Source organism: Balaenoptera musculus, chromosome 3 (assembly GCF_009873245.2).
Source record: "Balaenoptera musculus isolate JJ_BM4_2016_0621 chromosome 3, mBalMus1.pri.v3, whole genome shotgun sequence".
Classification (NCBI taxonomy): Eukaryota; Metazoa; Chordata; class Mammalia; order Artiodactyla; family Balaenopteridae; genus Balaenoptera; species Balaenoptera musculus.
The window spans coordinates 42,869,868-42,897,577 of NC_045787.1; the positions used below are offsets into that span (position 1 = coordinate 42,869,868).

The 27,710-nt window shown below is 37.7% G+C and overlaps 2 protein-coding genes, 1 long non-coding RNA gene and 1 other non-coding gene across 4 annotated transcripts in view; 1 reads left to right on the top strand and 3 right to left on the bottom strand.

Moving 5' to 3' along the window:
- Positions 1-1,153: 1,153 nt before the first annotated feature.
- LOC118892093 lies at positions 1,154-11,898 on the bottom strand. The gene is made up of 3 exons (XR_005019237.1): positions 11,781-11,898; positions 7,888-7,956; positions 1,154-1,202 (listed from the first exon to the last, which is right to left on the bottom strand). It is a non-coding gene; the product is annotated as an uncharacterized LOC118892093 (long non-coding RNA).
- On the bottom strand, positions 2,463-2,626 carry LOC118893716. Its single transcript, XR_005019565.1, has one exon. It is a non-coding gene; the product is annotated as a U1 spliceosomal RNA (small nuclear RNA).
- A 66-nt stretch (positions 11,899-11,964) lies between the features above and the next one.
- SETD9 (SET domain containing 9) lies at positions 11,965-19,210 on the top strand. The gene is made up of 6 exons (XM_036846224.1): positions 11,965-12,088; positions 13,679-14,046; positions 15,267-15,390; positions 15,616-15,731; positions 16,771-16,876; positions 18,868-19,210. The coding sequence occupies exons 1-6, from the start codon at positions 11,991-11,993 to the stop codon at positions 18,953-18,955; spliced, it is 900 nt and encodes a 299-aa protein (XP_036702119.1). The 5' UTR covers positions 11,965-11,990; the 3' UTR covers positions 18,956-19,210.
- Positions 19,211-23,046: 3,836 nt separating this feature from the next.
- MIER3 (MIER family member 3) overlaps positions 23,047-27,710 on the bottom strand; it is a 30,439-nt gene continuing 25,775 nt past the window's right edge. The window contains exons 11-13 of the mRNA XM_036848567.1: positions 27,383-27,510; positions 27,157-27,299; positions 23,047-27,045 (exon numbers count right to left, since the gene is read on the bottom strand). Of these exons, the coding sequence (XP_036704462.1) occupies positions 26,588-27,045; positions 27,157-27,299; positions 27,383-27,510 (729 nt within the window). The 3' untranslated portion in view covers positions 23,047-26,587. The remainder of the gene's footprint in view (positions 27,046-27,156; positions 27,300-27,382; positions 27,511-27,710) is intronic.

Sequence of the window (27,710 nt, forward strand, 5' to 3'; positions counted from 1 at the left end):
TCTCTGATTGCTGTGGCTAGTACAAAAGTGGTGAAACTGGGCATTCTTGTCTTGTTCTGATCTTAGAGGAAATGCTTTCAGATTTTCACCACTGAATATGATGTTAGCTCTGGGTGTGTCATATATGGCCTTTATCATGTCAAGGTATGTTCCCCGTATGCCCACTTTCTGGAGAGTTTTTATCATAAATGGATGTTGAATTTTATCCAAAGCTTTTTCTGCATCTATGATCATCTCCATATGAGACGATCACATGGCTTTTATTCTTCAATTTGTTAATGTGGTATATCACATTGACTGATCTATGGATACTGAAAAATCCTTGCATTCCTGGGATAAATCCCACTTGATCATGGTGTATGATCCTTTTAATGTATTGTTGAATTTGGTTTGCTAGTGATATTGTGAGGATATTTGCCTCTATGTTCATCAGTAATATTGGCCTGTAATCTTCTTTTTTGTGATATCTTTGTCTGGCTTTGGTATCAGGGAGATGGTGTTCTCATAGAATGAATTCAAAAGTGTTCGTTCCTCTGCAATTTTTTAGAATAGTGTTAGAAGGGTAGGTGTTAACTCTTCTCTAAACTTTTGGTAGAATTCACTTGTGAAGCCATTTGGTCTTTTGTTTATTGGGAGTTTTTAAATTACTGATTCAATTTCAGTATTCATAAAAGTTTTAGGTCATGAAAAACAAAAGCAGGGGTAGATTAAATTAGACTAGATTAACTTTGACCCAGTTTAAAAAACAAATAATAAAAGAACAAACAGTTATAAACGGTATTTTTGAAATTAGAGAAACTTAAATATGGGCTATATTCATGATATTGAATTACTGTTCACTTTTAAAGATATAATGGTAATGTGATTATGTAGGAAATGTCATTCTTTTTTTTTTTTTTAATTATTTATTTATTTATTTATTTATTTTTGGCTGTGTTGGGTCTTCGTTTCTGTGCGAGGGCTTTCTCTGTTGCGGCAAGTGGGGGCCACTCTTCATCGCAGTGCGCGGGCCTCTCACTGTCGCGGCCTCTCTTGTTGCGGAGCACAGGCTCCAGATGCGCAGGCTCAGTAGCTGTGGCTCACAGGCCTAGTTGCTCCGTGGCATGTGGGATCTTCCCAGACCAGGGCTTGAACCCGTGTCCCCTGCATTGGCAGGCAGATTCTCAACCACTGCGCCGCCAGGGAAGCCCGAAAATGTCATTCTTATATATGTGTGTGTGGAGAGAGAGAGAGAGAGAGAAAGAGAGAGAGAGAGGAATTGTTACAAAATGTTAACAAGTGGTGAACCTACATAAAAGATATATGGTTGTTCACTGCACTTTTCTGTAGGTTAGAAATTTTCAAAATAAAAAATTGGGAAAATATTTATGTTTGTATATTCTTTGGTTTGGTGTCATTTCTTTTTTTGTATTTTACCTTAATTTCCTTTTTTTTTCTTTTTTCTTTTCCTGCAGCTGGGTTCCTGCATTTCAGTGGCAATTCAGCCTACACTAATTGACCACCAGTGAAAGAACTATTTAGGGAATTACACAACATCCAGAAGAGGGCAGCAGAGTAAAAGTTTTCTTTAATTAAAGGATGATCTTAACAGTGTACTAACTTTGCCAAATATCTGAAAATCAGAGTTTACATCACCTCTTTCTCAGGAATAAGCAGTTAGCTCAGTGTTCCTCTTAGAAAACTAAAAAAACTAAGGCAATTCACTTATAATTCCATTTTTCCAATCAAAAACTTAGACTCAGTTTAAGAATAAGAACAGGACATTCTTATTCTCCTATCCCCTTCAGACAAGAGTAACAGTTACAACCAAGGAGAAGTCCTAAAAAGACACTTGATGCCTTTTTCCTGGTTTCCTGTTCTCAAGACCACCTTGCTCTTGAATTGCCACCCACCCACCCATCCAGCCATTCACCCATCCATCCTGCCAACCACTGTTCGTCTGAGCTTCCCAAACTATTCCTACATGCTAGCGCTCTGCTTAAGAACCTTCAATGACTACCTACCGCTTACCTCAAGATTTTCTAATGGTCTGATCTTACTCTGCCTAAAAATTTTATTGCCTACTATTCCTAATGCAAATTTTTGCTCTACGCAGATTGTTACACTCTTGTTCTCTGAACCCACAGTATTCATTCCCACCTCTGCAGTTTTGCTCATGCCAATGGTTCTCAAACGTTTTGGTCTCATACTCCGGTCTGAGAAGCAGCTGAGAGCCAATTGCATAGAATCTTCCAGCTGATATATTCAAAACTGCCATAACCAACTGTGTACTAATACACAGCTCTCTAGGGCATCATTCCTAAATATCTGTATAGTTATTATAATCATTTTCCACTAGATGGCAGTAAAGTGGCTGGAGGCAGAGGTGAGTTTTGCTAATTCACAGACTAGTAGAGACCATTTTTTTCTTCTCCTTTTTATGCAGTGTTTTATTTTCTTTTACTTTTACTTTTTTTTTTTTTCAGGGGAGAGCATGAACACAGTCCCCCACTACCACAAATTATGCAGTCAAGTTTTCCACATTTGGGGAAATCACAGGGGTCAACACATCCAGAGTACAATGGATAAGCCTCGCCCTGGGAAAACCACCTTTGGGATCATGGTATCTCCCCTGCCAGGTAAGTATTTCATGCAGTATTTTATAAATTTATTTATTTATTTATTTTATTTGTGTCTGCGTTGGGTCTTCGTTGCTGTGTGCGGGCTTTCTCTAGTTGCGGTGAGCGGGGGCTACTCTTGTTGTGGTGCGCGGGCTTCTCATTGTGGTGGCTTCTCTTGTTGCGGAGCACGGGCTCTAGGAGCGTGGGCTCAGTAGTTGTGGTGCACGGACTTAGTTGCTCTGTAGCACGTGGGATCTTCCCGGACCAGGGCTCGAACCCGTGTCCCCTGAATTTGGCAGGCAGACTCTTAACCACTGCACCACCAGGGAAGTCCCTCATGCAGTATTTTAGATCCTAAAGCACAAAATAACTTTGAAATACTTTGTGTCTAATTTTATCAACATGCAATATACTACTGTAATTCATAGAATTGGCATTAACTTCAATATCCAAAGTTAATGAACTGCCTTGTCACAAACTTTCCTTCTCAAAATTTTGCATCACAGTATGTGGCTCTAACACTCAATACTCAAACGTTTTTGTCTTCAGACCCCATTATACCTTTAAAATTTACGAGAATCCCCAAGGAGCTTTTGTTTATGTGGGTTATATTTATTGATATTTACTGTAGCATATTAAAACTGATAAATTTAAAAATATTTACTTATTAACTCATTAAAAATAACAATTAAAAAATCTATTACATGTTAATATGGATAACTTATCTTTATGAAAAATAGCTAAATCCCCCCCAAATAGTGAAAAGAATGGCATTTTAATATTTTTGCAAATCTATTTTATTTCTGCTTAATAAGAGATAGCCAGATTCTCATATTTGCTTCTGCATTCAATCTGTCTTACCACATATCATGTAACCCCTAGAAAATGCCACTGTACCCTTGTGAGAGAATGGGAATAAAGGCAAATAACCTTTTAGTACTAATATGAAAATAGTTCTAACCTTGCCAATCTCTAAAAAGATCGTAGGGACCCCCAGCGTCCCTAGGCTACACCTTGAGAACTGCTGGTTTATGCTATCCCTTCCTTTCCACCTCTCTTCTACCTATTTCTCTTTGAGGCACTCCTTAACTCCAGTAATTCATACTCAAATTCTATAGTAATTAATATTTAATTTTTTCTAAATTATATGTTTTCCAACTACACCATAATCTTTTGAAGCTGTACCTAGGCACATAGTTATCAATGAATAAATATTTGCCAGTTATGTTACCCACATGAGATGATGCAGCTATTCAAATAGCCTCCAGAATACCCACTAACTTTTAACATCCACTCTCTTACAGCAGAGAACTGTGAAATCATGATTCATGCAAAGTAAGCCTGTCCTCCAGTTTATAGTTTGAAAAACAGTTCTTTCTTGGACAAAGTCAAAGCTCTTAGTTATTTACTGATCTTGCCCATAAAGAATATTAAGTGGATAAATACTGCCAAGAATTCATAAAATGTTTGAATATCTGCTAGTCTGTCAACATAAACTCAGTCTTTTCATCACTTTCCACAGAGAAAAAACCTTAACGCCCTCCTCTAGGGGTGGGAAGAGGACCCTTCCTTGCTTGCCCAGGAGCAGATAAACATTGGTGGGTTCACTCAAAGTAGTACAGCAGTTCCCTCCTGCATTTCCCTACAAGACTGGCTTTCCAATTCTGGGCTATTTTAAATCTTACCTTCTCATCTCAAACCTCCAATATTCCCCTGTAACTATTCTCAGTTGAAGATCTTGCCTCATAGGTCAGTGAGAAACTAGAAGCCACCAGATTTAGCCCTCAACTTTCTCCAACCAAATCCCCTAATATCCACTGAGCCCAGATTCTCCTCCTTCCCTCTTACTACAGTTGAAGATGTATCCCTGCTCCTGTCAGAGGACAACCTCTCCACTTATGCTCTGAATCCACTCCCACCTTTTCAAGAACTTTATTCTGGAAATTACTCATACATCTATATAAATTTCTTTCTTTCTGTTGGATCATTCTCATCAGCACACAAATATGCTATAGGATCTTTCATCTTACAAAATTTCCTTTCACCTTTGGCTCCATTTCTCTGCTTCTCTTTCAGTAAAACTTACTAAAAGAGTTGTGTACATTTGTTTCTCCTTCCTCACCTCACATGTTCTCCCCAACACACTCAAACTTTTCACCAAAACTGCTTTTAATCAAGTCATCATGGGCCCGCATCTTGTAAAACTCATGGTCACTGATCCATCTACATTTTTGCCGTCTCCTTTTTCTTCATGTCCTCTGGCTGAAGACTCTGAATTTTATCTCCAGCTATGGCTTCATTTCAAAGCTCCAGATATGGATATTCAACTAGTTACTTGTCATTTCTCACAGGTATTTTAAAACTTCACCCTCCCACACCCAATCCATCATCAAGTCCGGCCAGCTCCTCCAAAATATAATCCTAAGCCATCCACTCTCTCCATCTCCACAGCTACCACTCTAGTCCAAGCTATCATTATCTGTCACCTAAACTACTGGACTAGCCTCCTAATTAACCTTCCTTGTGTGGTAACTGCCCATCTAATTGTCCATAAAATACTCAAAGTGATCTTTTAAAAACAAGAATCAAATCATGTTACGTCTCTGCTCATAACCCTCCAATGACTTCCCACGTACACTAAGAATGCTAAATCCTCACCCAAACCTCCAAGGCCCTCCATGATTTGGCCACTTCCCTGACATCACCTTTCCCCTCTCCTTTACTACCATGTTCCAGCCACGTGGCCCTCTTTTCCTTGCTTGAATATATCAAGCTCCTCCCCACCTCAGTGCCTTTGCATTTCCTATCCAGAGACTCTCCCCATAGATCTTCCCAACTTTGGTGCCTTCTTGTCATTTAGGTCTCAGTCATACATGGCACCACCCTATCCAATGTTGCTACCCCTATTCCCACCCCAAGTGACCCTTACAAAGAGGGTGAAGTCCCAGGAGGAAACAGATGACACACACAAAATTATTCATCCCACTCCCTTCTCAGTACCCTACCTCATTTTCTTCAGGACACTAATCGCTATCTGATATTATTTATGTGTTTAGTATCTGTCTCCTACACTAGAGCCTGGGATGTAGTAGGTGTTCAATAAATTATTTGTTGAAATCATTTTGAACTCTGGAAGTTACAATCCATTTAGGGACACTATTTGTGGATTTTTAGGATATTAATAATAAAGTTTATCTATCCTACATGGCATTTTTGTGATTAATAGCATAAATGGCCTTTAAATGAAAAAATACAGCACACATATCTTTAGTTGGGTAGAGTATTTCAAGAGACTGGAAACAATAGGAAGTAGGGGTAAAGAATCAGAGCGAAGAGGGCAATTTTGGACAGCAGCACATCTCTATGCCTACCAATGCTAACCTTTCGCTTGTTGTATATTATATATTAGAAAATTGTCTGCCTGTCTGTTGTTTCTCATTTATTTGTATTTAAAATTTTATGTAAATCATTAAAGACAAAACAACTACAAAATATACACTCTTTTCAACTGCATTTGGTATGTTCATCAAGAGAGAGCATATCCTGGGACATAAAACAAGTCAATACATTTAAAAGAACTGAAAACATACTTGTTCTCTGACCACAACAGAATTAAGAACCAATTACAATAAGATATCTAGGAAAATCCAAAATATTTGGAAATTAAAAACACTTCTAGGGACTTCCCTGGTGGTACAGTGGTTAAGAATCCGCCTGCCAACAGGAATAAAGACGCAGACATAGAGAATGGACTAGAGGATACGGGGAGGGGGAAGGGTAAACTGGGATGAAGTGAGAGAGTGGCATGGACATACATACACTACCAAATGTAAAATAGATAGCTAGTGGGAAGCAGCCACATAGCACAGGGAGATCAGCTCGATGCTTTGTGTCCACCTAGAGGGGTGGGACAGGGAGGGTGGGAAGGAGTCGCAAGAGGGAGGAGATATGGGGATGTATGTATATGTATAGCTGATTCACTTTGTTATACAGCAGAAACTAACACACCATTGTAAAGCAATTATACTCCAATAAAGATGTTAAAAAAAAAAAAAAGAATCCGTCTGACAATGCAGGGGACATGGGTTCGAGCCCTGGTTCAGGAAGATCCCACATGCTGCAGAGCAACTAAGCCCGTGCACCACAACTACTGAGCCTGTGCTCTAGAGCCGAGCCACAACTACTGAGCCCATGTGCCACAACTATTGAAGGCCGTGTGCCTAGAGCCCATGCTCTGCAACAAGAGAAGCCACTGCAATGAGAAGCCTGTGCACCACTACGAAGAGTAGCCCCCACTCACCGCAACTAGAGAAAGCCTGAGCACAGCAATGAAGACCCAACGTAGCCAAAAATAAATAAATAAATAATAAAATATATTTATTAAAAAAATAATAAATAAAATAAAAAACACTTCTAAATAATTCATAGATCAAAAAATAAATCACAAGGAAATTTTAAAAATATTTTATACTGAATGCTAATGAAAATACAATATATCAAAATTCCTGGGATTCAGCAAACATAATGCTTGGAAGGAAATTTTTAACTTTAGATGCATATATTAGAAAAGAAGAGAATTACAGTAAATATTAAACTCGATTAATATCAGTGATGTTAAGGTTCTACTTTAAGAACCTAGAAAAAGGGCAAAATAAACCCAAAGTAAGTAGGACATATAAAATAATAACAAAGAGAAATGGCCAAAATAGAAAATAGACAAACAACAGAGAAAATTAATAAAGTCAAAAGCTGTTTCTTTGAAAAGATCCACAAACTTCCAGTTACAATGATGAAAGAAAAAAGAAAACACATATCACCAAAATCAGGAATGAATTATCACTACAGATCATATAGACATTAAAAGGATAGTAACATATTTATGAACAACTTTATGCTACCAAATTTGACAACTTAGATGAAATGAATAAAATTCCATGACTAAACTTGAAACAAGATGAAACAGAAATTCTGAATAACCCTACATCTTTAAAAGAAATTGAATTCATTATCAAAGAAAACTAGAAACCCACAGTTTCACCAGAGAATTCTATCAATATTTAATAAAGGAATAACACCAATCTTATATTAAAAAAAATTTTTTTTAGAAAGTAGAGAAGAAAACACTTCTTAACTCATTTTAGGAGGTCAGCATAAGCTTAATACCGAAACCTGAAATAAAACTACAAACAAGCCATGAAACCAAAAATTTTAAAATACTTCAAAATGAACATGAGATGACAACAAAAGCATATAAAAACCAATAGGGTATGACCAAAGTGTTACTCACAACTGAGTAGGGTTATCTCAGGAATCCAAGGATGGTGCAACATTTGACAGTGTGTCATTATAATTCACTCTATTAACAGGAAAACAGAGAAAAATCGTGATCATCTCAATAAATAGCAAAGAAAAGCATTTGATATTCATCATTCATTTAAAACTTAAGACAAAAATTCTTGACAAATCAAAAATAGAAGAGAACTTTTTAAACTCTATAAATTATACCTACCAGAAAATTACAGTAAATATTAAACTCAAAGGTGAAACCTCAGAAACAGAAGAATGAAGTATATTCATACAAAATAATAAGGGGAGATTCCAAAATATATCTTTAATAAATAAAAGTTGAATATACAAAACACACTCACACACAATTCTATGATTTTCTACAGGAACATACACAGATAGGTACATACATAGAAATAAGATTGGCAGAAAACACATCAGCCCGATAACCTCTGAGGAGAGTGGTAAGCACCAGGATTGCTGGAAGCACAGGTTACAGGGTGTGGTTATAGGAGACTTTTTAGCCTTATCTATCGTGTTTCTATTTGTCATAAGGAGAATGCTGTTTTCATGAATTACTTAGATAACCAACAGGTAATTTTAACACCATAAATTTAAACTCAACATAGTACTGGAAGTCCAAACCAGAACAATTAGACAAGAAAAAGAAATAAAAGACATCCAAATTAGAAAGGAAGAAGTAAAATTGTCACTATTTGCAGATGACATGACATTATATATAGGAAACCCTAAAGACGCCACCAAAAAACTGTTAAACTACTAAACAAATTCAGTGAACTTGTGGGGTACAATTTTAACATGCAAAAATCTGTTGCATTTCTATACACTAATAAAGAACTAGCAGAAAGAAAAATTAAGAAAACAACCCCATTTACAACTGCATCAAAAAGAATAAAATACCTAGGAATAAATTTAACCAAGGAGGTGAAAGACCTGTCCAGTGAAAACTATAAGACATTAATGAAATAAACTGAAGATGACACAGATGCAAATATATTAAATTATCATTGATTAGAAGAATTAATATTGTTAAAATGTCCATATGATCCAAAGCAATCTACAGATTCAATGCAATCCCTATCAAAATCCCAATGGCATTTTTCACAGAAATAAAACAAACAATTCTAAAATTTGTATGGAACCACAAAAGATCCCAAATAGCCAAAGCAGTATTGAGAAAGAAGAGCAAAGCAGGAGGCAAAATGCTCCCTGATATCAAACTATATTACAAAGCTATAATAATCAAAACAGAATGGTATTGTCATAAAAACAGACACACAGATCAATAAAACAGAATAGAGAATCCAGAAATAAACCCAGGCATATAAATAAATTTACAACAATTAATTTACAAGAAAGGAAAGAATATACAATGGAGAAAGGACAGTCTCTTCAATAAATGTTGCTGGGATAACTGGACAGCCAACATGCAAAAGAATGGCACTGGACTACTATCTTACACCATACACAAAAGTTAACTCAAAATAGGTTAAACACTTGAATGTAAGACCTGAAACCATAAAACTCCTCAAAGAAAATATAGGCAGTAAGCTCCTTAACATCATTCTTGCCAGTGATTTTTTGGATCTGACACCAAAAGCAAACTCAACAAAAGCAAAAATAAATAAGTGGGACTACATCAAACTAACAAGCTTCTGTACAGCAAAGGAAACAATCAACAAAATGAAAAGGAAAGCTGCTGAATGGAAGAAAAGGGGTTAATGTCCAAAATATATAAAGAACTCATACTTGGACTTCCCTGGTGGCGCAGTGGTTGAGAATCTGCCTGCTAATGCAGGGGACACGGGTTCGAGCCCTGGTCTGGGAAGATCCCACATGCCGCGGAGCAACTAAGCCCATGAGCCACAACTACTGAGCCTGCGTGTCTGGAGCCTGTGCTCCGCAACGGGAGAGGCCGCGACAGTGAGAGGCCCGCACACTGCAATGAAGAGTGGCCCCCGCTCGCTGCAACTGGAGAAAGCCCTTGCACAGAAACGAAGACCCAACACAGCCAAAAATAAATAAATAAATAAATTTATTTTTTTTAAAAAAAGAACTCATACTTATCAACAGCAGAAAAACAACCTGATTTTTAAAATGGTCTCAAGATCTGAACAGATAGTTTTCCAAAGAAGATATCTAAATAGCCAACAGGTACATGCAAAGATGCTCAACGTCACTAATCACCAGGGAAATGCAAATTAAAACCACAATAGATATCACATCACACCTGTCAGAATGGCTATTATCAAAAAGACAACAAAAAACAAGTGTTGGTGAGGATGTAGAGAAAAGGGAACCCTTGTACACCATTTGTGGGAATGTAAATTCGTGCAGTCACTATGGAAAACAGTATGGAGGTTCCTCAAAAAATTAAAAATAGAACTACCATATGATCCAGCAGTTCTACTTCTGGTTATGTATCTGAAGGAAACCAAATCACTGCCTTGAAAAGATTATCTGCACCCTCACGTTCATTGCAGCATTATTTACAATAGCCAAGACATGGAAACAACCTAAGTGCCCATCAATAAATGAATGGATAAAGAAGATGCAGTGTGTATGTATGTATGTATGTATGTGTATATATATATATATATATATATATATATATATATATATATATATACAATGAATACTACTCAGCCATAAAAAAACACGTTATCTTGCTATTTGCAACAACATGGATGGTCCCTGAGGGCATTATTAAGTGTAATAAGACAGAGACAGACAAACAGCATATAATCTCACTTATATGTGGAATCAAAACAAAAAACAAAAAAACAGCTTCATAGAAACAGAGAACAGACTGGTGGTTGCCAGGAGTTGAGGGGTGGAGGAAATGCATGACGGGGGTCAAAAGGTACAAACTTCCTTTTATAAAATAGTAAGTCATGGGGATGTAATGTACAGCATGGTAACTATAGTTAACAAAATTGTATTGTACATTTGAAAGTCACTGAGAGTACATCTTAGACGTTCTCATGACAAGAAGAAAATTTTCTATATATGGTGACAGATGTTAACTAGATTATTGTGATCATTTTGCAATATATACAAATATCGCATCATTATGTTGCACACTTTAAACTAGTATTATGTTATATGTCAATTATACCTCAAAAAAGTAAAGAAATAAGTAAATAAGTAAGGTCTGGGCAAAACGGTCCTTTGTACCAGAGGTACATTGTAGATGATTAAACTATATGGTAAAAATTCTAAAAGCACTGCAAATATATACAAAAACTACATTTTTGTTTTTAAAGATAAGTATATTACTATAGGTAAGAAGTCAACTAGTTCCTTTTAGCTCCTTTTAAGTTTGGAGACCTTAAAGTTACTCTTTGAATGCCGTTTGTTACACATCCTGGAACTGAAATGCCCCCATTTAGCAAATCAGGTAAATCTGGAGGATGTCAATTTACGAAACACAACACCTGACAGCACAGCCTCTAGAGTTTGCCAACTATCCTATATAGTAGAGTGAAATAGAAACTTTGACAGATATTTTTTTCTTTCTTTTTATTCCTTTTTGGAATAGAACAAATTAGTCCTAAGGCTACTTGAATTTGCCTGAATTTTCACTAGATCTGACTAGTTCAATTTAGACTTTTAGGTTAGGATTTACCCTCACTCTCAGGCAAAGAACAGGAAAGCAGACTTTCCAGACTGAGGAAACGGCATCAACACATTTATTTTTTAATAAACACCTGCTGATTTGAAGATGGTTGAGTTATTCTAGTAGTTCGCCCCTCCTGCAACTAAGCGTGGTCTAATTAATCCTCTCCTAAACGTGCGCGCGTGGGTGTGAAAATACACGAGCGAATGGAGAAAGGAAAAGGGAATAAGGAGCCCTCCTACAGCTCTACGCACCTCTGTTTCAGCGAGCTGGGGTCAATAAAGCAGAGGCACGGAGACACGGCGACAGGAGGCCAGGGGGTAGCAGGGCCGCCGAGCGCGCCACTGAGTGCTGAGACCGCGAAGGGGAGGGACGGCGCGGCCTCTGCTCCTCCTCGGGTCGGGGCGGGCCCGAGAAAACCCGCCTCCCCCGTGCCGTCCTCGTCACGGCGCCACAGGACAGCCATGCCGGGCCGCCTGCTGCGGGGCCTCTGGCAGCGATGGCGCCGTTACAAGTACCGCTTCGTACCCTGGATCGCGCTGAACCTAAGCCACAACCCGAGGTGAGAGGGCGGGGCGGCTCGACCACGGCCGTTTGCCTCTAACCCAGCGACGCCATCTAGGCCGCTGGGACTTAGGCTAGAGGGCCGAGGTGGGCGGAGCTTCCGGTGGGCGGAGCCTCGAGCAGGCGGAGCCTAAGACGACACAGGGACCTGAGTGGGCGGGGCCCGAGGTGGGCAGGGCCCGAGGTGGGCGAGGCGGAGGCTGATGGAGTCCCAGTTGGGCTGGGGGCCTGAAGAGGGCGCGGGGCTTTTAGGTGGGCGGGGGCTAAGGCCTATTTCCCGTCGTCCCCGGCGCGGCGAGGTCCGCCAGGACCCGATCGCCCGCGGGCTTTGGCTCGAGTCCTCGCTTTTGCTTCTGCAGGGGCTGGGGTGCCTGGGTTTGGGGAAAAAATAGGAACTTTTGAAAAAGAAAAGAACTTGTACAGCGTGAGGGTGCGTGGCCTTCTCTCCGCCAAGGCAGTGAGGAGCTTGAAGTTCCTTAGAAAAGCCAAACCGTGGTTTATTTTCACAGCTCCGTAGTTGGTATGGAGAAAACAGCGCAGCTCGGCTGTGAGGATAATAGCTTGGAGTAGCTGATGTATAAAAACGAGCAAAAAGCCACTAAAAGCATGTCGGAATATTGGATTTAGAATACGGATTCAGCGCTTGAAGAAGGGGATCTAGCTGAGTGGGTGGCCGTAGGATCATTGTTATTGCCGGCTTTAGTAAGTGGCCTGCTTGTGATCTGGAAGAAGTCAACGTAATGCTCACTTAAATAGGCAAACGAGCTCCGTTGAAGGCTGGTTAATAACCAAAGAGCTTTCCCAGAGTTTCATACTACGGAAACGTGAATTCAGCTGCATCATTACTATCGAATTGTGAGGCGGAAATTGGTTCCTTTAAGTAAACCAAGAAGTAAAAGTAATACTTAAAAATTATTTACGGAAATAAAAAGTGATCATTAAAGAAGTAATTACTGTGGTGGTGTGATGAATTGGGAGATTAGGATTGACATGTATACACTAATATGTATAAAATAGATAACTAATAAGAACCTGCTGGATAAAAAAATACATAAAATTAAATTAAAAACAAAAAAGAAGTAATTACTCCTGGGAGAGAATGTGACAAAATACATAATGTTAACTTAAATTTGTCTTTGAAACTACACGCGTGTGAAAAGAGCCATTGCAATATGAGGATTCTCATTATGTAATAACATTCACATAATGGCTTTGGGTGTAGTGGGGAACTAGCCCTGTTTCCGTTTCTGGCTCTCCCATTTACCCACCTTCGGACCATGGGCAAGTTCCCTAACATCTCCAAGCTTGAGTTTCCTTGTCTGCAAAAATGGGGTAATGAATGTAAGGACCCAACAGAATTTGGTATGTAATGGGCCTTTCGTAAGCATTAGCTGTTGTTGACTTGTGTAGGTATTGTTCGGAGTCAGGTAACTAGAACTAAACCTAAAAAACTCTTCTGAACTTCTTAGTTTTATGCCCTTCAAACACATGAGAATAATCTTCATACAGGCCAGTAACCCAGAAGACATCAAGACAGTCTGGCTTTTATCAGTTGAGGGTAGTGAATAGAAACTTTTCCCATTTTCAGGACCCTCCGATATGTTCCAGAGGAATCCAAAGACAAAGTTATCTCAGATGAAGAGGTCCTAGGAACATTACTCAAAGTTTTCCAGGCTTTATTCGTAAATGATTTCAATAAACAATCAGATATCTTGACTGTGCTTCCAGAACCTGTTAAATCAAAATATCAAGACCTACTGTCAGTTCAGCATCCAGGGGTGAAACAGCTTGAATACAGACATCAACAGCAAAATACCTTTACACCAGAAGAAATTCTTTATAAGACATTGGGTTTCAGTGTCACCCGAGCACCTAGCACATTGATTTCGGCTGGAAAAGGTGTCTTCGTTAACAAAGGATTGGTACCAAAAGGCGCGGTTGTATCTATGTATCCTGGTAATGACATAATTAGTACTTGGCCAAGAGTTTCTTATAAAAAAATATAAGTTCAACAAAATGCCTATCCCTGTAATCCTTAGAGTAAGGGGTTGTATTGGAAACTCTGATTTCCACAGATTTTTCTTTTTTCCACAGATTTTTAAACCCTGATTTGGAAATTAACTGTAAATTATCTCATGTATTAGAAAGTATCCTGGAGTATTTGTTGGGATAAATGCATTTTTCTTTTAAGGAAATTTTTCTAATCAATGTTTAAATTTAGGAGATTATAGTATGGCCTACTTTGTTAAGACTGATTACTTAGAAATCACTAGAGAATAAATCAGTTTGGCTTAGCTAATTAATAATTGAAGGTAAAAATGATATGGGTTAAAACATGAAAGATAAAATTTAAACCTATAAATCACTGAATAAAGATCTTCCTGCCATTTCTAAACTTGAAAAGTAAAGAAGCTTCTTTTCAGAAGATCATTGACTAGAATGCTAAGTAGAATGTTACTTGTTAAACATATTATTTGGTGTAGTGGAAAGTATACGTGAATGTTTGTCAGATAGACCTATGTTTTTAAAAAGTCATTCTACTATTTTTTAATTCTGTGTCCCTAAGCAAGTGAGTCTCAGTTTCCTCCTACACAACTATCCTAACTCCGTAAAGGACTAAATAGGACAGCCAGCAACAAACAAATTAATAGTAAAATAAATAGATTAACTGCCTGGAACATAGGAAGCGCCTTGTAAATATTAATTTTCTCCTTTCCTTCATTGCCAATGAAAGGAAAAACACCTGAATGTCAGACTCATCTATTCCCGTATATATCTACATTATTAATTGATTAATTAATAAATACTTTTCTTAAAAGGCTCTTGAATAGATGACAAATCACACTCTACTTTAAAAATAAAAATAAAACAAAAACCAACTTTGTAAAACTGAACCTAAATTGTGGTGTTCACATTTTTTTAACCAAAATAGTCATATTTTATTTGGCTGTGTGGGCAAGTTGGTTCTGTGCTCCTTCTGCTATTGGTCACTCTTTAATGAGGGAAGGTAGCCAAAGAGAATCTGATGGTCCAGACTGGAGGTGAAACTTTAGAAAAAGGCAGAGAAATTAAAACAAATTCTTCCACGTTATGTTTATGTTCCAGAGAAAGGTCCTTATCATGATGTTTATGATTTTTATAGGTTGCTATAATAATGTCTTTGTCTTGTATACTAGGTACAGTATATCAAAAGTACGAGCCAATCTTTTTCCAGTCCATTGGAAATCCATTTATTTTTAGATGCCTGGATGGGGTACTCATTGATGGAAATGACAAAGGAATATCAAAAGTCGTGTATAGGTAAATTGGTGCTGCCATGTTCAAATTTAATTATAGGAGGTAGAACCACACCACAATGACTCTGACCACTAGCGTTTGTACTTTAAAGAAAAATCATTTAGGCAGCTGCCCTATTGATTAGACAAAAGTTTTTTAAGAAAAATTTCAGTGTTCGATTCTAGTGTTAACTTTCAATTTTAAGATACAGAGGAGCAATCTCTTAGCTAATGCTTTCACCTGTTTCAGATCTTGCAATGGGAGGGATCAGCTTGGCCCTTTAAAGATGAGTGATAGTACATGGCTAACGTCAGAAATTCATAATCCACTGGCTGTAGGGCAGTACGTCAACAATTGTTCAAATGGTAAGTTGGCACCTTGGGGCTGTGAGATATAAATACAGCAGGGGTAATGCTCCTCCTTTGCCATATGACTGAGTGCCAGAGGCAGTTGAGTTAACATTTCAGCTATTCTAAGCCCTTGAGTAAACTCTAACTTTATAATAGCTGATATCAAAGAGAGAATTTGGGGAGATAATGATATACATTAACTGGAATTCTTTAACTTACTATTTTTATTCTGATTTTTCAGTAAATATAGGCAACTGATAACTGCCCTTTCAATCATTATTATTTTAATAGTTTTTAATAGTTAACTTAGAGATTATTTTGTCAGTGCCTCAACATAGCGTTATAGATTTTTTTTTTTAATTTATTTTTATTCATATTTATTTTTGTCTGTGTTGGGTCTTCGTTTCTGTGCGAGGGCTTTCTCTAGTTGCGGCAAGTGGGGGCCACTCTTCATTGCTGTGCGCGGGTCTCTCACTATCGTGGCCTCTCTTGTTGCGGAGCACAGGCTCCAGACGCGCAGGCTCAGTAGTTGTGGCTCACGGGCCTAGCCGCTCCGCGGCATGTGGGATCTTCCCAGACCAGGGCTCGAACCCGTGTGCCCTGCATTAGCAGGCAGATTCTCAACCACTGCGCCACCAGGGAAGCCCCCATAGCGTTATAGATTAATCACTAGACACTAGACTGGTATCCCCTTTCTGTTGCTAAGTTTGTGAGTTACCTACCTTCTCTAGGACTTAACTTTCCTACAAGTTTGATCATCTGGCTACATTTAACATAGACTTTGGTATTAGGGAGACATGAATTTGAAGCCTGATTCTTCTACTTAACCTTTACCCTTTCTGAACCTGTTTCCTGATCTTCAAAAAGTAAATAAAACATCCAAACATATGTATATAGATATATAATCTAGCAGTGCCTGGAACATAATAGTGATTATTAATTTGAACATTTTCTGATAATTTAGAAAACCATATATCAAGTGCCATAATTCAGTACTGTTTTCCATGACCTTATAAAATGTCTCTGTTTCTAAAAATTTTGTACTTGTTCCTAGACAGAGCAGCTAATGTCTGTTATCAGGAACTTGATGTGCCTGCAGTTTTCCCTATAGAACTGAAGCAATATCTTCCAAACATTGCGTACAGCTATGACAAACAAAGGTTAGTCTTCTGGAAGAGCTTTTCCTATCTTCTGTTTTATGCTGTACCCAAAAAATAAATATTTTCTATGAAAAAACTATATAAAGATTGGGGTAAGTTTTTTTTAGTGAAAAATTATAACTTAGATTTTTATGTGCATCACACTTTAATGTGTTAATGTAGGTTATTTGAAATTTAAAATTTTCCATTAACTTAGCTCATTCTGCTTATTATTACCCACTTTTATTCTGTGTAGTATTTTATAAGTTATCAACCTTAAAGTTTGTTTCAGGTGACGCTGTTGTTTTTCCTACCTACAAAATCTTCAAATAAATTTTACTTTAATTATTTTAAGCATCCTGTTCTCCATTTTACGTGGAAGCACCCAGTTGAAGAAAGGGACCAAATTAGACTATTACTTCTTTTGCCTACTTCACTATTAGGTTCAGAAACTTAGTCAAAAAAAAGGAAATATTCAGAAGATATGTATTTTTTTTTTGCTTTTGTTTTTACCATAATTTATTTTTTATACAATTGTTAAAGGTTACTTTCCATTTACAGTTATTACAAAATATTGGCTATATTCTCCACGTTGTACAGTATACCCTTGTGGCCTTACACCCAGAAGTTTGTACCTCTCATTCCCCCACCCCTATATTGCCCCTAGTAACCACTAGTTTGTTCTCTATATCTCAAAGTCTGCTTCTTTTTTGTTATATTCACTGGTTTGCTGTATTTTTTAGATTCCACATATAAGTGATAAGAATATATGTATTTTTTTTAATAATGTTATTTATTTTTGGCTGCGTTGGGTCTTCGTTGCTGCGCACGGGCTTTCTCTAGTTGTGGCGAGCGGGGGCTACTCTTCGTTGCAGTGTGCGGGCTTCTCATTGTGGTGGCTTCTCGTTGCAGAGCATGGGCTCTAGGTGCGCGGGCTTCAGTAGTTGCGGCACGTGGGCTCAGTAGTTGTGGCATGCGGGCCCTAGAGCACACAGGCTTCAGTAGTTGTGGCACACAGGCTCAGCAGTTGTGGCTCGCGAGCTCTAGAGCACAGGCTCAGTAGTTGTGGTGCACGGGCTTAGTTGCTCCGTAGCATGTGGGATCTTCCCGGACCAGGGATTGAACCTGTGTCCCCTGCATTAGCAGGAGATTCTTAACCACTGTGCCACCAGGGAAGTCCCTGTATTTTTATTGTAACATTTCTTCTGTGATCAATCATTAAGTGGAAAGTCTACCGAGAATACTCAAGTAACAATTTTTAAATATAAGTAATTCTGTAGAGCTAAGAGTTCTTTATTAACAATGCTATCGGAAGATATTGTCTTTATATCATTTCACTGAGCTGCCAATTGCTGGCAAACTTTATTTTGTACAGGTCCTATTAAATTGTCTTTTGAAGATGAATGATATTTAAAACTTAGACTATTCCCTGTACTTAAACCTTGATAACTTTCATGTCTCTCTATGTGTGTGTGTATTTAACAATGAGGTTTTTTTAGCCTTATACTCTGGGGCATAATATTATTACTGTTCAACAAGTACAGGAAAAGTTAAATGAGTAGGAACATTGAAGGTGTGCATTATGTCTTGTTGTGTCCATAAAAAGTATTTTTTAAAATTCCCATAAATTATAATGTTTCCAGCTTTGCAGAATACAAAGATACAAATTAATTTTTTTTAAGTGTTGAATTATAATAAATGTCATTTTAAAATGCTTTTTGTGATACCAGTTTTGAGGGCTTGAACATAGAAACAACATTTTCAAAAGAAGTAGTCAGTTGTATAAACTTAATTGATTTGTGGTCTTTTTAAATAATACAAAATAAACATACTCTAAAATGCCTTCATCAGTGATAAGAACTATTTCCTCATGGAAATCAAATACATGAAGTAAGATGATAGTAAGGAATCTGAATAAAATTCTCTCTCTAAAATCCATATTGGTTGTATTAAAACATGAGCTTGTATCTGTTAATACTCCTAATTTTGTCTATGTTTCTTTTTGTTTTCAGTCCACTTCGATGTGTCATCCTTGTCGCACTCAGGGACATCAAACAAGGAGAAGAGCTTTTTTCAAACTACTATACAATTGTCAGCTAACTGTATGAAATTAGGTTTTCTATTCAGCTATTGAGTTAATTCTAAATGTTTTTGTTGTTCCTCTGAGTTCCCCCTGCAGAGCAAATATTTTGAAACCTAATTGGAGTGGGAACTTTTTTTTTATTGATATTTGTGTTTCAATTCCATCATAAAAGCTATTTGCTTCACTACAATTTCAAATTTGTAATGCAATTGCAGTGTTAATTGGTTTTCACCTAAGTACACAGTAGTTTACTAAATTAAAACCCACTGTCTGAACTTACAGTTTCAACTTTTCTTTTGCATATTTTGATTATCTCTGTGGTGGTTTATCAAATTTTAGCCAAGTCATCAGCAATTCTTGTACTATGGATGTGTACTAACTTCCATAAAGACTTAATTTTTCCAGAATATTCTAAAACCAAAAATATTTGTTGTGTTGTCATGAGTTAATTGGGGTGTGTTTGTCTGTGTGTGATTTAAAGATTGTTTTAGGGACTTCCCTGGTGGCGCAGTGGTTAAGAATCTGCCTGCCAGTGCAGGGGACATGGGTTCGAGCCCTGGTCCAGGAAGATCCCACATGCCGTGGAGCAACTAAGCCCGTGAGCCACAACTACTGAGCCTGTGCTCTAGAACCTGCGAGCCACAACTACTGAGCCTGCATGCCACAACTACTGAAGCCCATGCACCTAGAGCCTATGCTCCACAACAAGAGAAGCCACCACAATGAGAAGCCCGTGCACCGCAACAAAGAGTAGCCCCGGCTCGCTGCAACTACAGAAAGCCCGCGTGCAGCGACAAGGACCCAACGCAGCCAAAAATAAATAAAATAAATTTATTTTTTTTAAAAATTTAACAGAAACAAAAAATAAGATTGTTTTAGCTGGTTAAGGGAAAAATGGGGGGTCCTCATACTATTTACTTTATGTGAACATTTACACACACACACAGTTTAAGAGTGTAAGAGAGATTGTTTTGGCATGGAATTATAGTTAAAAGATGGTGGTGGGAGGAACACCTATCCCCTATTCCACATTTCTCATATTTGGACGGCTTCCATTAGTATTTCTCCTGCCTCTTTCTCCACCCGCCGGAGAAAGAGTGATTTTCTGAGATTATCTTTAGAGAAGAACTAGGCACCCATGGCCCAAACCCCTCTAGTTCCTTCTCTGTGGACTCTCCCAGCTGAGTCTGTGCTGGGCTGCTCTCTGCCCTGTGCAGGGAGCAGCCTGTAATCAGCCCAGCCAGTGAAGGAGTGAGTCTAGTTCAGAGGTGGAGTATTAGTGAGCTGACCTGGCCTCAGCTCTGAAGCCACATTCTCCAGTTTTATTAGTAAGAGTTACTTTGATCTCCATCGACCTGACTCCTGCATCCCTCAGTTCCAAACTTGGATAGGAAGGAGGGTGTTATTTATTGGGCCCCTCAAATCCTAACATGGCACCTATACAACCAGATTCTGACCATCTTCACTGCTGCACCAACAGATTTTCTCAGTTTATTGCTATTTCAGTGGCCTCCTAATTGCCTTCCATTCCTGCCCCCTTTACAGAATAGACCACCGAGAGGGATTCTTTCAAACACAAATCAGATCCTAACCCGCCTCTGCTCATAACTCTTTGATTACTCCTGCTTTGGAGTAAATGCCGGTCTTTCATTACCTCTGATCTCACGTCCACCCAGCCACACCTGCCTCCTTGCCACTCCTTGAGCTTGCCAGGCACACTCCCACCTCAGGGCTTTGCACTAGTTCTCTCTCTGCCTCCGAAACCTCCCCCAGATAGCCATACAGCTCATTCCCGTCACCTTGCCTAACCAACCTATGGAAATGTACAATCCCAACCGCCAACCCTAAAATCCCCATTCCATTTCTTCTCTGTAGCATTTGATCACGTATGTCCATGTAAATCCATGGAAGCATCTCTTTTCTCAGGCTCATTTGTTTTTTATTTGTGCCGCCAAGATTCTGAGAGGCCAGGGGGACTCATATTGTTAAACAAAAGCCAAGCCACTTGATCAAGAAGATCCTATTACTCAGAACTTTATGTAAAATACAGAAACTTACCTCCTGTGGCCATATTAGGTATTTAGGACTGAGTATTGCAATGTCAAAGACTTTTAAAAAATAGGTCAGAAAAAAATGCATATTATATAGAAAGAGAACAAATATGGTAGAAAGTTAATTGTTCAATCTGGATTGTTCTTTATACTGTTATTTTTACTTTTGTCTTAAAAGTTTTATTAAGTTGGGAGAAAAGTCACCATCAGCTTAAGAGTCATCGAACATTTAGTGAATGCCTACTATGTGAAGGGTCCTGGAAGATTCAAAGAATAAAACATAGTTCCTGCTGATAAAATGCTTACAATGGGACTATAAAGCTTGCCCAGTACCATGACTTGGTCTGGACTGGAGAGGTGAAGTTATTTTTAAAAAATAAAACATTGATTTTTTTTTTTTTAAAGAACCACTTTCTCCTTACTAGAATTTTTTAAGGTTTATAAATGGCATATCATTTCTGACATGCTTATGAAATGCTTTTATTAATTCTACACCAGGAAACAACTTTGTGGCAGTATTGGCTTTACCTGTGTAAAAACAATCTCATCAAAATCGAGGTACACTATAGAGCATGTGTCTCTCTAAAGTGAGTATGCCAGCTATAGTACATTAAACCTTGAAAAATGTGAGCATTTCTGGTCTAGGACTATGACTTCAGTGCCCTGTGCACTGTTTTGTCAGAGAACCCAGATAGCCACAGAAAAGAGAATAAAGATCAGAGATCACTTACCTGGGTAGGAAATTGTAAACAGTGCGATATCCCAGGGACTAATTTAAATTAAAAATGAAAGTGTGTATAATGAAATACCCAATTTACAGATGACATGAAATCTTTGAGAAGTCAGAGAAGCAGCTGGCTCAAAAAGCATACCATTGATGGAAATTATGGCCAAAATGGGTAAGGTCTACAAGAGACTAGATTATTCTGCTCCCACAAGGCTCTCCTCCCTCCCCTAAAAGACTAAAGCGCTATGCTCTTATATGGCGTTTGGCTTGCCCTCTTGGGCTGTATTCAAAACACTGGTCCTTGTACCTCTTTTGAAGGCACTTCTGTGTATGTGCCCACCAGATAGCCCTGCACATTAAGGAAGAAATGCGGTTTTAGATAAGCAACTGAAGCAGAGACATCAAGGTTTTTATCCTCCTCTTGTCCTTGTACAAAATCTGGACATTATGTGCAATCTGATCACTGCATATTAAGAATGGAACTAGAGGGCTTCCCTGGTGGCGCAGTGGTTGAGAATCTGCCTGCCAATGCAGGGGACACGGGTTCGAGCCCTGGTCTGGGAAGATCCCACATGCCGCGGAGCAACTGGGCCCGTGAGCCACAATTACTGAGCCTGCGCGTCTGGAGCCTGTGCTCCGCAACAAGAGAGGCCGCGATAGTGAGAGGCCCGCGCACCGTGATGAAGAGTGGCCCCCGCTTGCTGCAACTAGAGAAAGCCCTCGCACAGAAACGAAGACCCAACACAGCCAAAAATAAATAAATAAATAAATAAATTTATAAAAAAAAAAAAAAAAAAAGAATGGAACTAGAGAGAGAAAGCTCTGGTCAGAGCAAGTGAAATATGGAGACAAACTTGTGAAATTAGGCTAAGGTGAGATATTTAGCTTGAAAAGATGAAGACTTAGGGAAATATTTCTAGAGTCTACTAAACTATGAATATTATAATAAGACTAGTTTACTATAAATATATTGTCAAATAATAACATCTGATCAAATTTCAGATTTCATGTCTTCCTAAATGACAACAGTTACTGGGAACGTTGTTTGAAACATAACAGACATTCAATAAATACTTCCTGAATGAAACTAAAAGTACGTACAATCCTCACTTTGGGATAGCTAGAATTTTGTTATAGATGGAAATTTATTTTAGAGGAGTTAAAGAAAACTTATTTTATCTACCAATTTTATTACTTACCTATCAAATATCTTATTTACTACATCTAAAACCAACTTAACAGTGGTTAAATATCTACCCATGTGTTATAGCTTAAGAATTATTAAATAAAAATCTATTTGTGGCAAATACTCACACGAACCAAGAAAAAAAAAGATTTCCAGATTTTTATTTCTGGAACTGTACACCAGGTATTAAAGTACAACAAATACAAAATAATGCTCAAAAAAATCAGTGTTTATGTACAAATATTAAAATCAATGCAATAGCAACTTCCTCTTGAACATCTGATACTAAAACTTGTTCTGATTGTCACTAATCAATCTCATACTCACAGCGTACTTATTTCAAACTGGGACAATTGGAATCACTGGTCATCTAAGAGGAGTTTTCATATCTACCATATTTAACAATAAAACTAATAGTTTCCTCCTTTTAGTGAAAAAATTAAGAACTTTTTAAAAAACATAGTAATGTCAATATTTTTATAAATTATTTCAATTTCCATTTGTAGACAATGTGCTTTGAAACTCTGGGCGAACAATCTCCTTGGTGGTCAGGTTTATTTGTTGGTTTACATTCAAAGTTGAAGTATTCACTAGAGACTTTGGTTAAATTAAATAGTATCACTATGCTCTATTAGATCTGACGTTCTCAAATATTATGACCCTCAACTGTAAAAATTAAAAAGGAAACAATTGCACAATTCTTTGACCTAATTGTACACACTTTAGTATTGTTTAAACAGTATTCTACCTCCTTCAAGTAAATTCAGCAGTTGACCATGACAAGAGGAAAACCAAACACTGAAAAAGCTAGCATGAAAAAGTGGAGTACAACTAACAAAGTAAGTATTGCTATAATCACAGCACCAGTTTCACTTCTAAATGAATCCGCTGTCCTCTTCAAACCCCCTGTACATAAAAGACACATCAGCCAACACTGCAGCTGCTCACCATGGATTTTTGGTTTGTTCATACAAAAATAATATGGCAAAGGAAAAAGAAAAAAGAATTTATCACAGTTTGTTATAAGAATTGTGCTTAACACTTGATAATAAAGGCATTATTGTTTCTTCGTATGACTGCAAATCAGTTATTTTCATGCTCTCAAACGCAATTCTTCTAATAAACAGTAACAAATTCTCTGTTAAGATGCTTAAACGGAGAGGAAAAAACCCAGTAAATCCAGATTTAAAAGGAAATTCAATAAATAGCTATTTTACATGAATAAAGTCATAGTGGTACAATTTACGAATGTCACATCAAGCATGCACAAAAATGGTATTATACATGGAGGAAGCAGTCAGAAAATATTGAATTAGATCTAAAAAGAGATGAAGACTTTACATATATATACAAAAATCTTGCAAATTATTGCCTCATTTTAACAAGGAATTAAAAGTAAACGTTACCAGCTAGTTAGCACTCTCTAAGAGGCTAAAATCAGATTGGCGTTTAAAAATCTATTAAACTAGCTGGAATTATTTTCTCCTCATATCATTTCTGGATTTTGGTCAAAAATCTTTATTTAAATAACTAAAGTGTCCATTCAACTTGCTGATAATCAAAACTTTAGATAAGAAACACTGTTTCCATCTTATATCAAGATCCCAGCAATGCATAGATAAACTGAATATATTACTGCATCAGCTACTGAGAATGGGCATGTTCATTTAAGTGCAACTGGTATTAGCATTCAGTCATCTTTGTGTAAATTATTTTATACAGACCAGCCACTGTAAACCCAGAGTAAAAATTAAAGTTATAACAATGGAAGATTATGGCCAGTATCTTACTAAATTATAGGTGTATTCATTTTTAACAAAAGAAATTAGGTTCAAAGTTTAGCACAACACCACAGCAATAAGAAGCTGACAACTTGGAAAAAAATATCTGAAAGCAACATAGAACCCAGGCTACCCATTATTTACTGTGTGCATACAGGAATGCTAGACTTTAGATGTATAAATTAGAGACTGACTTTAAGTTATTAATTTAACTACTTTTCGTCCACTGTGCTAAACTAACTTTTATAGTAAATGTGCTAATGCGTAAACACTTCAAAGCAATCTTCATTAAAATGCTGCAAAGAAAAGAATACACATCATCCAAAACTAAGGATGTCATTGCAGTTCACAGTTTGTATAATAAATACCCTCCCTTTCCATCACTACTAAGGTAACTACATTCTATCTATTCATCAGCACAACCTTGAAGCGACTTATACTTACAAATATCAGCAATGTAGCCAAACATTTAAGTTTCTGCAAAGCAAGACAACTAGTAGAAATTGAAACAATTAATTAAGACAGTGCAAAAAAAAAAAGAAAAAAAAGTAAAATTCTGTGTTTTAACTGAACTATAAAAGCAAAGCTTATCACATCCTAATACTGCATTACATATTGTTTGAATTCACCTTATAACTTAAAGATGCATGTCTATACAGCAAAAATGGCCTAAGTTTATGACAATGGCTTCTCATTCACAATGTTTGGAATAAAAATAAAACTGAGTTTGAGATGCAACTGAACGTCAATCACTTTTTAAAACTTAAAGTGGTAACGTACCATTCTATTTCAGATAGGAACTCACATTTTTCTTGCCAGTAACTGTTCAAGCTAAACAGAAAAGTTTAAATATACTTCAAGGTTCTACTGCATTTTATGTCTAAAATCTAGAAATCCCTCCTAAATATTAACACTTTGAACTGCACCGCTATAAAACAACTTAAGAGGTGTCCCAAAATGTAAACCAATGAGTGGCAACATCCTAGGCTTTGTAGACTGTGCCCCGCAAGTCAACTGCCTCAGGATAAACTAAATTATCAATGACTGGTATGATTTTTATGATTACAATCTTGATAATGGTGGACAAAACCCCATCTAAATACCACACCTTCAAATGCCAAATTTTTAGCCAATAAATGAAGTTACACAGAAATCTTCCGGCAGTAAAATGACCAATTCTGTGTAAGGTAGCCCTGGTCTAGAATTCTGAAACAGGATCCAAGCAAGCGTCTTCATAATTTGCACGCAGTTCCTCGTGCTGGCTTCCATAAAGATGGACTTGCTGTTTTGTAAACTGAAGTGCTCTAGTTGAACAACATGAGAGAAGTTTCCATTTTTAAAAAAATCCTTGCATGTTTGTGCAGTTTAAAGAAACCTACCCCTGCTTTTATTTAATTAAGAAAATAAAACCAAAAAATGCTACATTGAGCAGGGATCGGGATCGGTACCTGTAAACATTGTTATTCCACTGCATCCATTACGGCAAAAGGAATTTACATGAATAGAAGCCACTCCATTCAGTTCAGAACATCTGTGCTGGTTTTGAGCTGGTGGCCTCTGTCTACAGGTTTTAAAATTGGGAGTGAGGGCAGTGGGGAACAGAAAAGAATAGAAAAAGAAGGGAGTGGGGAAGAGGTATCGGGGATGAGGAAGAGATAAGCAGAGCTTAAAGCTGCACCACAGAGTTCAATCTTAGTTCCCAACTCTGCTGATCATAGTTCATTTCCACATTTATGGATTGAAAATGAAAATACTCTTGATAAATCAAGATATAGTTCTATACATACTGACATCACTGATGTCATAGTGAAAAAAGTTCAAACTTCCAGTGAAAGACTAAGCAAACCTGATACTTTCCTGGTACTGGTACTGCACACCCACTGTTTCTGGGCCCCTCACTCATGTCACTCAGAATGAAGGGCGGCGTGCTGATGCAGAGCGTGGGCACTGATGAAACCATTGGTCTCACTGGCAGACAGACTGCCAAAGTCAGCCACAGACACGGCCATTTTGGCACTGGTGATATGATGTGTGTGATTTTCAAAGTCCACACCCAAATTGTTTGCAGAAACCTCATTCATAAAGGATTCAGGAACAGCAATGCCCATTTTCAATCTCTTTGCTGGTCTTTCTGACTCTTCACTGCACATGTTCATGGGGTTTAGCTCTGAGTGATAAAATCCAGTCTCAAATAAGTTAAAACAATCACTTTCCCCGTTGCTGGGCAGGGTGAGTAACTCCTCTGTTCCAACAGGCACATGATTGACTTGTCCACGGGGCGTGCTGCCCAGTGGAGGAAAGCTATCATCCAAACAAGTCACATCCGCTGGATCGCAGACGGTCGCTACACTGCTGGTCAAAGCTAAAAAAGAGACGGAAAATGGTTTAAGTAAGCGGTCTGACGTCATGCCACAAAGATGATATAAGGTTGCCCCAAGCTATGGTAAAAAATGCAAAAAGATGTTCATGTCACCTGTCAAGTCACTGGCAGTGAAAGAGTTGAGAATGTTCAGCTGTTGATCAGGAACAGGCTCAGGTCGGTTAGATGTTAAGGCTGAAGAATTTACTGTCCCACCCAGAGCTTCTGTTTCATCCACCAAACGATCCATATAGTCCCTAAAAAACACACCCCAATAATTTTATGACTGCATATCACAGTTGAAAACAAAAATCCCGGAAGTCAATCCCACAGTACTTACGTAACTCCAGGGTGATGGTTATATCGTTTCTTTCCAAATCTTGTCTGTTGAGCAAAGTAATCATAACGTTCAGATTTCTTCCACATATAGTAGAATGCTACACATTCAGCAACTGTTCTAGTTCTCACCTAACAAAAAAAGTTGCATTTTTAAAAATCAACATATTCTATGCATTTTTTAATAACTATTTTTTTTACAACCCATAGGTCTTATTTTCTATCTTCCTAATTATGAAATTCTGAACATTTTATTAGTGAACTGTCTTTACATTTACACTATTTAATAATGAAGCTGCCTTCAAAAGCCCAAGGCTTTTTATTTAAATCAG

Coding starts and splice junctions, on each gene's coding strand:
- SETD9 (XM_036846224.1), top strand. CDS start 11,991: ATGCCGGGCCGCCTGCTGCGGGGCCTCTGGCAGCGATGGCGCCGTTAC. Junction 12,089..13,678: donor AACCTAAGCCACAACCCGAG/GTGAGAGGGCGG, acceptor TCCCATTTTCAG/GACCCTCCGATATGTTCCAG. Junction 15,391..15,615: donor ATATCAAAAGTCGTGTATAG/GTAAATTGGTGC, acceptor CACCTGTTTCAG/ATCTTGCAATGGGAGGGATC.